This window comes from Physeter macrocephalus, unplaced genomic scaffold (assembly GCF_002837175.3).
Source record: "Physeter macrocephalus isolate SW-GA unplaced genomic scaffold, ASM283717v5 random_168, whole genome shotgun sequence".
In the NCBI taxonomy this organism is placed as follows: domain Eukaryota; kingdom Metazoa; phylum Chordata; class Mammalia; order Artiodactyla; family Physeteridae; genus Physeter; species Physeter macrocephalus.
Window position 1 is genome coordinate 62,697 of NW_021145457.1, and position 15,156 is coordinate 77,852.

Consider the following 15,156-nt stretch of genomic DNA (forward strand, 5'->3'; position numbering starts at 1 on the left):
AATAGATCTTTATTGGAGTATAATTGCTTCACAATACTGTGTTAGTTTCTGTTGTACACCAAAGTGAATCAGCCATATGCATGCATGTGTCCCCACATCTCCTCCCTCTTGCGCCTCCCTCCCATCCTCCCTATCCCACCCCTCTAGGTGGTCACAAAGCACCGAGCTGATGTCCCTGTGCTATGCGGCTGCCGCCCTTGCCTTTGAAACCCTCAAAACAAAATGGATCTTATCATACAACCTTTCCCCAGATAATGAAGCCATTAGGTGGCACCAGAGGAAATTACTGTTTTTGTAGGTTAAAAAAATGTTGGATAGTGGCCGTTTCCTGTGCTTCAATATCATACTTGCTCATTCTCTCAAGGAGGGTGCCAGGCAATATTTCAGAGATGACAGACCTTTCTCAGGGAGTGACCCTAAGTGATTCGTGGGTGAATTTCTGGCACCCTTGTCACTGAAGGAGGAGTGGAAACTCAACAGCCAAGAGTCTTAACTGTTCTCCACTGGCTGTCAGAGGGGAGCGGGTATCAGGACCACCTGCAAGGCTGGTTAACACACAGGTCGCTGGACCATCCTCTAGAGATTCTGATTTGGTAGGTCTGGGGCCAGGCGTGAGAATGAGAATTTCTGATGAGTTCCCAGGTGACACTGATGCTGCTTGTCCAGGGACCACGCTTGAGAAGCACTGCATCATGCCAGAGAGCTGTGTGAGTGCCACGGCTCCATGCTGTTGGGGTCCAGAGGAAGACACCTTTGCCGAGGGCTGGATTAGACAGGAGAGTCTCCTGGGGGTGGGGGTGAGACTTGAACCAAAGGGGATGGCTGTAGAGGCCGTTCCAGGTAGGGGCAGAATTCCTGAATTGGACCTCTCTGGAGCAGAGCAGGAAGTGAGCCCAGACCTGGTGGTGGATGTTCACTAAAAACAAGGTTGGAGAAGTGAGGCCAGGTTGAGAACTTGGAGGTCAGGGAAGGGACTGAGATTTTATCCTGCAGGTAACAGGAAGCTGGGGAAGTGCTTTGTGGTTGGTTGGTTTGTATTGAAACAAGGGTTTATGCGGGAACTTAGAGCCTGGATTAATGCACTGGAGCAGGTAGGCTGGAAGGACAGTAAGGGATGCTCTTGTAGTAGAAGGATGGTGGCTGGGAAATCACCCCAAGGTAGAACCTGTTACTGAACTGAGCTCTGGTCCGCTTGCCCACGTGCAGCAAAGCCAATCTACTGACACTGGATTGTGGTGAAGGAAAGTACAGTGTTTGTTGCAGGGCACCAAGCAAGGAGAACAGGCAGCTAATGCTCAAAAGCTCTAAACTCCCTGATGGCTTTCAGAGGAGGGTTTTTAAAGACAATATTAGGGGTAAGGGTTGCAGGGTGTCTGATCAGCTCATGAACATTTTTTTCATTGGTTGGTGGTGAGGTAACAGGGTGATGTTTGTGGAATCTCAATCATCAACCTTCTGGTTCCAACCAGTCTGGGGTCTACATGCTTGTGGTCAGCATGTAGTCACCAACCTCCACCAGGATATTGTTATTTATATCCCTTCAGGAGGAACCAGGAGTCCTGTGACTCTATTGTCCTAATCATTAACTGCTTGAGACTGCTCTTTGGAACTCAGGGAAGGTCAAACAAGAAGCGGGGACAAGGGAAGGGCTTGTACCTTGGAAGGGCCCACAGGGTCCTCCTCAGTTTCAAACCTACAGAACCTAGAGATGGCCTGGGTGCAGGCAGAGGAGGTGGAGTCTAAGAAGATGCTAAGGTTCTGGACCAAGAACCCAAAAGAAAGGTCCAACTTTAGAAACTGGGACATCCCAAGTGAGAGCTGCTATAGGGAAACTGTGATCACTTTTAGGCACATTGAAAGAAAGACCATCAAGCTTACTGGGAGCCCTGCTGGTATGGTCTTTATGTAAGCTGCCCCGTGGCATGGGGAGGAGTGACAGTTTATTCACATGATGATGGAGCATTATGGCCCCAAAGGCTATGATATCCTCATGGAGGTTTCAGTTATTTACACAAGTTATTCTCAGATAGATTGGCTCATTCCAGTGCTGCTGTGTGTGTGTGTGTGTGTGTGTGTGACTTTAAAACTATATTTAAGAATGCAGGAACAGATCGGGGTTGGGGTGAAGGACGGTAAATGAAATAATATGGGACAGTGTTTTCCACACTTCCCAGATCGTAAGATTTACCCGGATGTTCGTGAACTATATAAATTCTTAGGCCCCTTCCTAGTCCTTCTGAATCAGAATCACTAGATGTGGATCCAAGGAATCTATGTTTTTAATAAACACCCTGGGTGATTCTTTCCAGCAGGGACATTTGTGAATAGTGATGCCAGCTTCACCTTATCACGTGTTAAAATACCCCATTTCCTGACCCCTCCCTTGAAGAGTCGGATCCAGTAAATTTGGGGTGAGCCTACAAAATCTGTTTTTGGTAAGAAGATCATGTGACTCTCATGATAAAGTGTGGCAAACAGTGACCCAGGGCTTACCCTCAGGCCAATAACCATAGCTACCTTTTGTTTGCTGGTCTGTGAAGTTTATAGTGAAGGCTCAGAAATCAGGGATAATTAGCATATGTTAAACTCCTGCCGCCTCCCTTTCTCTCATCTATGTTTTTGTTTCAATAAATATCTATTAGGAATCCATTGTGCGAGGCACTGGGGACACAGCCAATAACACTAGAAGCCCTGGGGCTTCTGCTCCAGTTGGTTAGTAGGCTGTAGTCAGGAAGTCAGACATGGAACAGAAGGAAGACAGACACTTTCAGGTAATGTCACGGCTCTGAAAGACACCAACCTGGTGTTGTGATTGACAGGAACAGAGAAGGGAGTGACTAGTTTGGATTAGATCAGTGGTTCTCAAAGTGGGGTTCCCAGATCTGCAGGCTGAGCACCAAATGGGAACTTGATAGAAATGCTAAGTCTAGGGCCCTTCCCCAGACTCTGGGGTGAGCCCTCCAGGTGTTCCGTTGCACCCTAAGGTTTGAGAACCATTGGATTAGATGGTCAAGGAAGGGAGTGATATGTGCACTAAGTCTGGAATGACAAAAAGGAGGCAGGCATGGGAAGATCCAGGTAGAGGGACAGGCGGTGCAAAGGACGTGAGGGAGGGATGAATTTAGTGTGTTAGAGAAACAGGAGGAGACTGATGAGCGAGCGAGAGGTGAGCAGGGGCCAGATCAGCCAGACTAGGGCCTTGAGGGCTGGCCATGGTAAGACTCCCAGATTTCGGTGACGTGAGCCGATATGTGTTTCAACAGGACCTCTCTGGTTGCTGTATGGAGAATGCAAGGGAGCAAGACTGGAGGCCAGGATGTCAGAGGAGAGTTCATTGCAGGTCCCTGAAAGATGAAGGGGTGCCTGGAACTAGGGCAGGGGTTCCCAACCTTGTTTTCATTACCTTCCTTTCCCTGCCCTCCCACGGGAACCTTTGTAGATATTTTATTCCAAATTGCCTTCCCCTCCCCAAGAAATTTCAGTACCATAGATATAGTGCAGATGTTTATGTATTGTGGCCTTTGGAGGGCCACAGACCATTGTAATATCTATGATTTTCTTTTTCTGCCTCCTGAGAGCCAATTTTCACCCCTCTGGGGATGATACTGGCCCACTGATGATGCAGGGACTAAGGTGATCACAGTGGAGATGGAGAAACATATGCAGCTTTGAATATTTTGTATATTTTGGAGCTAGAGATGCCAGAACTTGCGGATGGATGGGATTCAGAAGGAGGGAGAGAAGAATCAAGGAAGACTCCCAAAGTCTGGGCTTGAGCAAGGTAAAGGGGGCCATTTGCTGAGATATGAAAAACTGGCCTGAACAGGTCTATCTGCTGAGTTCCATAAGTCACAGACCCGGTGTCCAGCAGGAAATCCTGTTGCTACCAGGTTCCAATCTGGCAAGATAGCAGGGTGACCATCACAAACCCTGTCTCAACCTGGGGGAAGTGTAGGATGGCCCGCCATCTTTGAGAGAAAAGCAGGGTTCTCCTTTGTGCTTCAGGGATAGCTCATTTCCTGCTATATACCTGTGATATCGTGATTTATAATAAGGAGCATATATTTGGTCTTCATCCCAGTTCTGGCACTGAGCTCCTAAAACCTTGGGAATTTCGTAAGTGATGAGAACAATAAAGGTGTCTTTTGTTATGCTAATGACGTGACTTTTGGAAAACATTTAAAAATGGGGGCTGGTTGCCGGGGGAACCACCCCTGTGATTGGAGGGTTGGAATTTTCAGTCCTACCTCCCTGACCTCTGCGAGGTGCGGGTAGGGGGCGGGTGGTTGTTGGAGAGGGGCTGGAGGTTGACTTGATCACCAATGGCCACTGATTTTAATCAGTCATGCCTATGTAACGAAGCCTCCTTAAAACCCCGCAAAGACAGGGTTCAGAGGGCCTCTGGGGTGGTGGACACATCGATTCAAAGCGAGTGGGAAGCTCAGAGGGCACGGAGGCTCCGCACTCTCTCCCCATACCTTGCTTTATGCAACTCGTGCCTTGGGCTGCTCCTGAGTTATATCCTTTTGTAATAACCTGGTGATCTAGGAAGTAAAATGTTTCTCTGAGTTCTGTGAACCACTCTAGCAAATTAATTAAACCCGAGGAGGGGGGTCATGGGAACCTCTGATTTATAGCCAGTTGGTCAGAAGCTCAGGTAACAATCTGGACTTACTGCGGTGGCGGGAGCAGTCCTGTGGAACGGAGCCCTTAGCCTGTGTGGTCTGATGCTATGTAATGTACCTCCAGGTCGTGTCAGAGTGGAGCTGAATTGTAGGACTCCCAGCTAGTATTGGAGAACTGCTTGTTGGTGTGGGGAAAAAATACCCACACATCAGAATTTCTGGTGCAGAATCTTAACACCCAACACCTTAAACGCCTGAATTTCCTTGGAGGAGGGACAGGTTTCTTAGTCCATTTAACAAACATGGACCCACAGGGCAAGCTCTGGGCTTGAGGCCAGAGGTACAAAGATGAACAGGACATGTTGGTCCAGCTGTAGAGAAAGACATGTAGATGAATAATTCTAGAAGAAGCTAAATGCTATAGACAGTCTCTGTGGGAGCATAGGGACAGGAGAGAGGCCAGACTCACTGAGGAAAGAAGGAGCATCCTCCAGAGGAGATGGCCTTGCAGCTGGGGCTTCAAAACTGAGTAGAAGTAGGGGATTGTGGGGAAAGAAGGTGGTCCCAGGCAGAAGGAAGAGGTATAATTATTATAGATCTGTAAGAAACAGAATTTAGGAAGGACTAGACTTACTAGCCTCTTAAATTTCAGAACTTCTTTAAATGTGGGAAATAGGAGATGTAGCACATTCATTAAGCTCAACCTCTTGGATCTTTCAAAACTACAAACTTACTTAGAACAAAAAACTCCTTGGTGTTTGGGTAGGGAACACCTAGGGAAGGGTAGAAAAACGGTTTGAAAAAAAAGAAATAATGGGCTCCAAATGAAAGGTAAGGATGTTTTCTTTTTTTTTTTTGGTACGCGGGCCTCCCTCTGCTGCGGCCTCTCCCGTTGCGGAGCACAGGCTCCGGACGCGCAGGCTCAGCCGCCATGGCTCACGGGCCCAGCCGGTCCGCGGCACGTGGGATCTTCCCGGACCGGGGCACGAACCCGTGTACCCTGCATCGGCAGGCGGATTCTCAACCACTGCACCACCAGGGAAACCCAAGGATGTTTCTTATACCTTGCCTCCCATAGTCATTTTCTTTTCTTTTTTTAAAATTTATAAAGGTACTGACTTTTTAAAAAAAATTATTTTTATTTTTATTTTATTTTTTGTTGAAGTGTAGTTGATTTACAATGTTGTGTTAGTTTCAGGTGTACAGCAAGTGACTGAGAATATATATATATTCAGAATATATATATTCTTTTTCAGATTCTTTTCCCTTATCAGTTATTTATTTATTTTTTTTTAAATTTTTTTTTTTTTTGTGGTATGCGGGCCTCCCTCTGTCGCGGCCTCTCCCATTGCGGAGCACAGGCTCCGGACGCGCAGGCCCAGCGGCCATGGCCCACGGGCCCAGCCGCTCCGCGGCATGTGGGATCCTCCCAGACCGGGGCGCGAACCCGGTTCCCCTGCATCGGCAGGCGGACGCGCAACCACTGCGCCACCAGGGAAGCCCCATAGCAGTTATTTTCAAACTAAGTCCACTGCATGCTGGGCATTGGACTCAGGGCTGAAACACATACCTCATCCAGCAGCTCTGTGTGGATGAATGCAGATGGCCTGAGGGGCTATATAAGGAAACTGAGGTTCTGGGAGGTAAAGGAACCAGCCCCAGGTCACACAGACAAAACGTAGCATGGTGAGGACTAGAATCCAACTTGGTTTGATGCCACCCAAAGCCCAGGTCCATAGCCATTTCGCTGAGTTCTTACAGGTGCCTGAAAAGATTTGCCTTGTGGTCTCCATAATTCGAAAGCAAACCCCAGTCTGTTTTCAAAGTTTAATTTCCCTATAAAGAAGGTCAGTTCTCAGACCCAGAAAAAAGAAAAAGCAAAAAGATCTGATCGGTTTTATGAGCAGTGGCTGGGGCCAGCGCTTCATGACTGGGCCCCATGTTTCCTAAGCAGTAGATGCTGTTCCTTTCAAACAAAGCTTTGTGAAGTCTGGGTTCTATTCACAGGCTCCTGCCAAGGCAGGGTGTGTCAGGCAGGGCTGGTTGCAGCTTCCACCAGCCTGTCCTGCTTCTCACTCATTATTTATCTCTGGCAGGAAGTAAACACGGAGTGGGAGGGAGGGAGAAAAGGAGGAGCTCCCTGACTTTTGACCCTGGCTGGGAAAGAAGGTAATGTGCTGAATTAGGTGTGTGTCTGCTTTCTGCTCATCTGGTTTCAACAGAACCTTTAAGAAGCGGAGAAGAGGAGCATTGTTCCATTCAGAGACAGTACTTGGAAAATAGAGAAAAGTAGAAAGTAGAGGGGGAAAAAGTCACTGATACTCCCACCATCTATAGACAACTGTTTTTAAAATATTAGTGTGTTTCCCTCAGACTTTTCTATTTTTTCTAGTTCTTTATTGATTGTGATAGCTCTGTGCATATATACATATATTTATATATATTTAAATACAAAAACATTTAAATAACTTATTTGTATAAATATAATATAAATATATAATATATTTAAATAATTAATGAACTATTTTTAGAGCGGTTTTACAGAAAAACTTATTACAGAGAGCTCCCAAAAGCTCTCCCTCCTCTGTACAGCAGTTTCCCCTATTATTAAGATTTTGCTTTAGTGTGGTACATTCGTTACAATTAGTGTACCAATATCAATACATTATTAACTAAAATCTATACTTTACATTAAGGTTCACTCATCGTATTATACATTCTATGGGTTTGAAAAATGCATAATGTCATGTGTCCACCATTACAATTCATACAGCATAGTTTCACTGCCTTAAAAATCTCCCGTGTTCCACCTATTCATCTGTCCCTCCTTCTCTCCAGGGGCAGCCATGAGTCTTTTAACTGTCCTCATAGTTTTTTTTTTTTTTTCTATTACCTTTTTTTAATTGGTATAAAATACGTACCGTAAGCTTATAAATCTGAGCTTGTTGAAAGTTTACACGCCTATACCCCTGTGTAATCACGCCCAGATCTATTTCCATTACCCCAGAACATTCTCTCATGTCACTTCCCAGTCGGTACCTCTGCCCAAGAATAACAACTATTCTGACTTCTACCACCACTGATTAGTCTTGCCAGTTCTTGAATTTCATATAAATGGTATTGAACGGTAGGTATACTTTGGTATTTGGTTTCTTTTAATCAACACTGCTACTTGTTTTTTTAAATTATTTTTTATTGGGTTTAAAAAGGCAAAGCATACAATTTACCATCTTAACCAATTTTAAGTACAGTTCAGTGGTGTTAAGTATCACACATTGTTGTGTAACCAGTGTTTCTATAGTTTCGTAAGGTAGAAGTTGAGGTCATTTATTTGAGTCCTTCTTTTTTAATATAGGTATTTTAGGGCATTCAAAGTCACTCTAAATGTTGCTTTAACTGCATCTGACACATTTTGATATTTGTGTTTTCATTTTCATTTTGTTCAAATACTTTCTAATTATCCGTTTAATTTGTTCTTTGACTCACAGGCTATTTAGAAGTGTATTATTTAATTTCCAAATAGTTGAGGATTTTCCAGATATCTTGCTCTTATTGATTTCTAGTTTAATTCTATTGTAGCCAGATAATGCACTCTGAATAATTTAATATTTTAAAATTTATTGAGTTTTTTTTTAATGTGTAGAATATGGTCTGTCTTATGTTTCCTTTGCAATTGAAAAGAATGTAATTCTGCCACTATCGAATAGTGTTTAATAAATGTCAATTAGGTCAGGTTGGTTGATAGTGTAGTTGCAGTCTTCTATATCTGTACTGATTTTCTATCTACTCGTTGAATAAATTATTGAGAAAAGGGAACTATTAGGAACTAATGGAACTATTAGGTTATAATTGTATATTTGTCCACTAATGCTTTTATCAGTTTTTGCATTTTATATATATATATATTTTAATTAATTAATTTATTTTTGGCTGAGTTGGGTCTTCGTTGCTGTGCGGGGGCTTTCTCTAGTTGCGGCAAGTGGGGGCTATTCTTCATTGCGGTGCACAGGCTTCTCATTACGGTGGCTTCTCTTGTTGTGGAGCACGGCCTCTAGGCGCCTGGGCTTCAGTAGTTGTGGTATGAGGGCTCAGTAGTTGTGGCTCGCAGGCTGTAGAGCACAGGCTCAGTAGTTGTGGCACACGGACTTAGTTGCTCCGTGGCATGTGGGATCTTCCCAGACCAGGGCTTGAACCCGCGTGTCCTGCAATGGTAGGCAGATTCTTAACCACTGAGCCACCAGGGAAGCCCGCATTATGTATTTTGAAGCTCTGCTGTTAGATAAACTTTCAGAATGGTTACATCCTCTTGATGAATTGAACATTTTATCATTATGATGATCTACTTTATGCCTGGTAATATTTTTTGCTCTACAATTTACTTTGTCTGATGTAATATAGACACAACAGCTTTCTTTTGATTAGTATTTTCATGGTATATCTTTTTTCCCCTCATTTTCTTACTTTTAACCTATTTGTGCTTGTTAAGCAAAGTTCGAAGTGCCTTTTCTGTAGGAAGCATATAGTTGGATCTTGATTTTTTAATCCATTCTGAATACCTCTGCATGTTGACTGGAGTGATTATAACATTTACATTTAATGTGATTATTAATATAGTTGTTTTAAATCTATGGTCCTGTTGTTTTCTCTGTACATCTATTTTTTTGTTTCTTTTTCCCTCCTTTTTCTCCTTTTAAAAAAAAATTTATTCTTATTATTCTGCTTTACCTCCCTTTTGACTTATTAGTTACAATTATTTGTGTTATTTTAAGTGGTTGCTTTAGGATCTATAGTATACATCTTTAAATTATCACAATCTACTGTCAAGTGATATTGTACCACTTCACGTATATTAGAAGAATCTTGCACAGTATACTTCCATCTCTCCACTTTTGGCCTTTGTGCTATTGCGGACATACATTTTACTACTATATGTTACAAATCCCACAGTATATGTTATTTTTGCTTTACATAGCCAATTATCTTCTAAAAGAGATTTAAATAGTAAGGAAAATGACTTTATATTTACCTGCATAGTTACCATTTCTGGTGCTCTTTATTTTATATAGATCCTTACGGCCATCTGGTATTATTTTCTGTTGGTTTGAGGGACTGTCTTCAATATTTCTTGAAATACTGGTCTGCTGGTGATGAATTCTTTTAGCTTTTGCATGTCTGAAAAATAATCTTTTTTAAAAAAATAAATTTATTTATTTTTGGCTGCACTGGATCCTTGTTTCCGCGCACAGGCTTTCTCTAGTTGCGGTGAGCGGGGACTGCTCTTCGTTGCGGTGCGCGGGCTTCTCATTGCGGTGCTTCTCTTGTTGCCGAGCACGGGCTCTAGGCTCAGGGGCTTCAGTAGTTGTGGCGCACAGGCTTAGTTGCTCCACAGCGTGTGGGATCTTCCCAGACCAGGGCTCAAACCCGTGGCCCCTGTGTTGGCAGGTGGATTCTTAACTGCGCCACTAGGGAAGTCCCTGAAAAAAAAAATCTTCATTTCATCTGTGTTTTAGAAAGATATTTTCACTGTGCAAAGAGTCCTTAGTTGGACAGTTTTTATTTTTTCTTTTATCGCTTTAAAGATATCCCACTGTATTCTAGCTTGCATTGTTTCCAAAATCTGATGTCATCCTTAAGTTTGTTCTTCTGTCTTTTTTTTCCTCCAGCTGATTTTAATGTTTTTTACTTTTTCACTGGTTTTAAGCAATTTGGTTATGATATGCCTTGGTGTAAGTTTCTTCTTGTTTCTTGTGCTAGAAGTTAGATTCTTGGATTCGTGGGTTTACAGTTTGCATCATAGTTGGAAATTTTGCAACCATTATTTCTTCAACTGTTTTTTTTAATGTCTCTGCCCCCTTTGGGGACTCTGACGACACATACATTCAGCTGCTTGAAGTTGTCTGACAGGTCACTGATGATCTGTTCTTTTTTTTTTTTTAAGTCTTTTTCTCTTTGTGTTTCATTTTGGGGAGTTTCTACTGCTATGTCTTCAAGTTCACTAATCTTTTTCTCTGTAATGACTAATCTGTTATTAATCCCTCCCAGTGTGTTTTTCATTTCAGGCATTGTAGTTTTCATCTCCAGAAGTTTGATTTGGTCTTTTTTATATCTTCCATGTCTGTACTTATCATGCTCAATCCTTCCTCTAGCCTCCTGAACATATGGAATACAGTTATATTACTTTTTAAAAAGTCCTTGTGTACTAATTCTGTTATCTGCACAATTTCTGGGTTGACTTTGATTAATTGAGTTTTCTTTTCAGTCTGGGTCTATTTTCCTGCTTCTTTGAATGCCAGGCACTGTGGACTTTAAGCTTTCAGATTGTGGATATTTTTGTATTCCTATAAATATTCTTGAACTTTGCTCTGGGATGCAGTTATTTGGATCAGCTTAATCCTTTTGGGTTTTGCTTTTAAGGTGAGACCAGAGCAGCGTTTAGTCTAGGGTTAATTTTCTCCACTACTGAGGCAAGACCCTTCCTAGTACTCTAACAGACGTCCCATGAATTATGAGGTTTTCCGCTCTGGTTGGTAGGAATGGGAACTATTCCCAGCCCTGTATTAGCTTTAAGGATTCTTCCCTATAAGCTTTTCAGGTGGTCTGTACCTAGTCCCATGTGGTTTCCATACATATATGTGCCGATCAGTGTTTTGTACAACTCCAAGTTCTCTCTTTGCCCAGCTTTCACTTCTTGGTGCTCTGCCTTGGGAACTTTACATGCCTTGGTCACCCCCCAGCACCCAGCTCCATCTCCTTAAGTCAGGGAGACTATCTGGCTCCAGCTGGGGTCCCCCACCCTGGGCCACTTTCTCCAGGCCTTAAGCTGGGGCAAGAGCAGGGCTTACTCTGTTACTTTCCATCTCCAGGGATCACTGCCCTTCATTTCCCACATCTCCTGTAGAAGCCAATCCCCCATCAGCCCAACCTTCTGTTAGTTAATAATTCTTTATATGAAATTTTCCAACCCTGGCTCCCTGAAAACTTTGAAAAACCACCATATCAAATTTTTTTCTTTAAATGGAAATGCAGCAAAAAACACCTGGCATTTATTTTGGGAGAGGTGGGGAGACCCTTCTAGACAAAAAATTATAGTAAGAGAGAGGATGCTAGGGGCAAGAGTTGTTTCTCTTTTCTCTTCAAGAGCAGCTTGTATCACAGCCACTTGCTGTCTCTTGTATCTTTTTACAGCCTCAAATGCCAACTTTGACAGCAGTTAATCTTCCCAAATGCGTCACTGCAGCTGTGTTAGAGCTGGGAAGGAGCCTAGGATGGTCTTTATGTCTTTGACATTGAACCAGCTTGGCCACCACTAATGTTGACTCATCACCACCACCCCCACCACCATGTAGACCAGTGGGATCACAGAGAGACAGATCTCAGCAAAATGGATCATCCCTGGGACTTGCTCTAACAAGAGACACTTAGTCACGTTTTTGAGCTCAGTCTCACGTAGGTGATATCGGTAACATTTTCTTTTTCAGAGAGTGGCCCAAATTCACTGAAAGATTTTTCAGTCATCAAGGGAAAATTCCAGTGTGTTCTCTGTTTTGCACTTTGTTGACTAAGGGAGGAAAATTATTCTAACATATGTTAGAAGTCTTATCAAGAAGGAATATAACAAAAACATGTTTCCCACTATTTCTTGTCCAAAATACCCTTGTGGTGTCAAAATAAAATAAAAACACCCCCATAATCCGAGCACGTGGGCAAAACTGTCATTTGCATTTTTCCATGGATGACTAGTGGAATTTAATTTACAGTTCAGGAAATCTTCATATTCTCAGTTAAACATTCTACCCAATTCCTTTTTCTTTTTTTTTTCATATTTATTTTGATTTATTTATTTAGCCTGCACCGGGTCTTAGTTGCAGCACGCAAGATCTTTTAGTTGCGGCATGCGGACTCTTAGTTGTGGCATACGTGGGGGGTCTAGTTCCCCGGCCTGGGAGTGAACCTGGGAGCATGGGGAGTGCACAGCCTCACCCACTGGACCTCCAGGGAAGTGCCTCTACTCAAACCCTTGATTTGTGCTTATTAGAATTTTTAAAATCTTTATTGTGAATAAAAGCAGATGCCTCTAGAAAACAAATTTATGGTTACCAAAGAGGATACTGGGGGGCGGGGAGGGTGGATAAATTAGGAATTTGGGGTTAACATACACACATTACTACATATAAAGTAAGGAAATGACAAGGACCTGCTGTATATCACAGGGAAATCTCCTCAGTATCTTATAATAACCTACAACGGAAAAGGATCTGAAAACAAATATATATAAATGTAAAAAACCAACCAACCAAACAATCTACCTGTATACAACATTAGAGACATTTGACTACTTATTGTGAATAACATTTATGGAAATCTCACTTTGTGATCACATCTTACTTATCTTCTTCAATAAATAAATATCTTATTAGATTAAAAACAGACAAACAAACAGAAAACCCAGATGCCTCCTCTAATGGGATTGTAGTTTTATTTTTGGTAATTGATCATTAAGAAACATCCAAATGATCAAAAGTAATTATTATGCCAGAAATGCATTTAAATGAATTTCCGTTTTCTTGTGATAATATCTACATACATTTGAAGTACAGTGACAGACAGACAGAAGGAGGAGACCCGGAGTTCATTCCAGCTACAGGGAAGGCTTTGGGGGGGGGTCACACTCCAAGCCCAGCACTGAGGCTGGGAACCACACAGTTTGGTCAACACCCACATGAGGGTGGCTGAAAAAAATTGGTTAGAGGACAGATTTTGAATTTTCTTTGGAACTCAGTTGCCTGTGCCCTCCCCTCATTATGCTGGTTAATGAAGTCTCATGAGTGGACCAACACGTTGACCTTGAAGTCAAATAAAAGTTCATGTGGCAAAGTACAGGCTGAATACTAAGGATGCTTTGGTGTTTTATCCAACCCCCAACACACACACACCCTTTTCCCCAATAACTCTTTAGAACCTATTTATAATTTTCTTTCATTTATTGCGTGGATTGCTTAAGCATTGTGGTCTTTCTTTTTTCTAATGCAGAACGAGCACAGAAAAGAGTTAACACTGGATTTAAAATACAAAGCTGAGTCTGACAGGGCTGCCAAGGTCAGCAGGCTCGCTGGCATCCATACAGGGAGCCTTGTTTGGACAAGTTAGGACTGTGAGTGTGGATTGGACCTAATCTGCTCGGACCACAAAGAAGTTTCTGAGGAGGTGCCTTTCTCCATGAAATACCACGTTATAGTTGTTAAAGCATGGCGGCTGTCACATCCTTCTTAACCTGAGAGTCTTTGCTCTGCAGAGATCACTCACCGTGTAAATTCCTTCTCTGAAGGCTCTGGAATGGTGATCCATCTCACAGTGCAGGAGTCAACCTAAGTGAGCAGTTATGGCGTCCGTTAAAAATATATTTTTGGGGCTTCCCTGGTGGCGCAGTGGTTGAGAGTCCGCCTGCCGACGCAGGGGACGCGGGTTCGTGCCCCGGTCCGGGAGGATCCCACACGCCGCGGAGCGGCTGGGCCCGTGAGCCATGGCCGCTGAGCCTGCGTGTCCGGAGCCTGTGCTCCGCAACGGGAGGGGCCACAACACAGAGAGGCCCGCGTACCGCAAAAAATATATAGATATGTGTATATATATATATATTTTTAAAATTCATCCCATTGTTGATTTAAAGAAAATGCACAACGTGAGATCGTGGGTGAAGTTTTATCCGGGGCAAAATGAGGACTACAGCCCGGGAGACAGCCTCCCAGAGAGCGCTGAGGAGCTGCTCCGAAGAGGTGGGGGCAAGGTCAGTGTTACATATGATTTTAGTGAAGGGGGGCGTGCGGTCAAGCACACGTCTCAGCAGAAGGCCGCTGCCAGTCACGAGGAGCAGGTGTCTCCGTTCATGATTTTAGGGCTTTTCTAGATACGAGGAGATGCAAGACATGGGGCTCGGAAAACCTCCTCCTGAAAATCTCTCACTCTCTGGAGGCCTGTCCTGCCAGTTTTCCCCAGAGCACAGAGTGCCTCATCCCTGACCTCCGCCCTGAACTCCTTTCAGGATGTGTTGAAGGTCAGTGGTCGCAGCAGATTCTGAATCAATTGTGAAGGAGATGGCCGGAGTCAGAGAGGGAGAAGGAAGCCAGCTTGATCACTGGCGAGGCTGGACTGGAGGAAGAGCCAACCAGGGGCTCGGCATACTGTGCCCGGAATCAACTCCCACCAGCGCCAGGCTGTGGGCGAGGGCAGGCTGCCCTGAAGGGCGGGGAGGGCTGGCCCCAGCGAGCTTGCCGCGTGCAGGCAGCGGGGAGGGGGGCTGCACTGTGGGTGAGCTCATCTCAGTGACCTTGAACACCTTAACTCCCACCCATGGGAAGACTGGACCTACGGGGGGGGCTGCCTTCCCCATCTAACCAATCAGAGAAGCCTCACTTCCTGGGGCGACGACCCAAAGGGAGTGGAGAATAGGGCAGAAGTGTCAGAAAAGCCCCTAATTTGTGGGCCAAGGCATGATGCAGAAGCTGGGGCGCACCCACAGCCCCCGTGCCCCTCACCC

General features: G+C 43.9%; 1 protein-coding gene across 25 annotated transcripts in view; it reads left to right on the forward strand.

Moving 5' to 3' along the window:
* LOC114484924 (transforming acidic coiled-coil-containing protein 2-like) overlaps positions 1 to 15,156 on the forward strand; it is an 80,147-nt gene that overhangs the window by 46,551 nt on the left and 18,440 nt on the right. For 3 of the 25 annotated variants that reach the window (XM_055082577.1, XM_055082576.1, XM_028484427.2), the window contains 2 exons: positions 13,656 to 13,994; positions 14,290 to 14,406. The exons of 20 other annotated variants lie outside the window; for them this stretch is intronic. In XM_055082577.1, the coding sequence (XP_054938552.1) occupies positions 14,336 to 14,406 (71 nt within the window). In that variant the 5' untranslated portion in view covers positions 13,656 to 13,994; positions 14,290 to 14,335. Of the gene's footprint in view, positions 1 to 3,264; positions 3,782 to 13,655; positions 13,995 to 14,289; positions 14,407 to 15,156 lie in introns of those variants that run through there. 2 more of the 25 variants (XM_028484429.2, XM_028484428.2) reach the window with 2 other exon arrangements.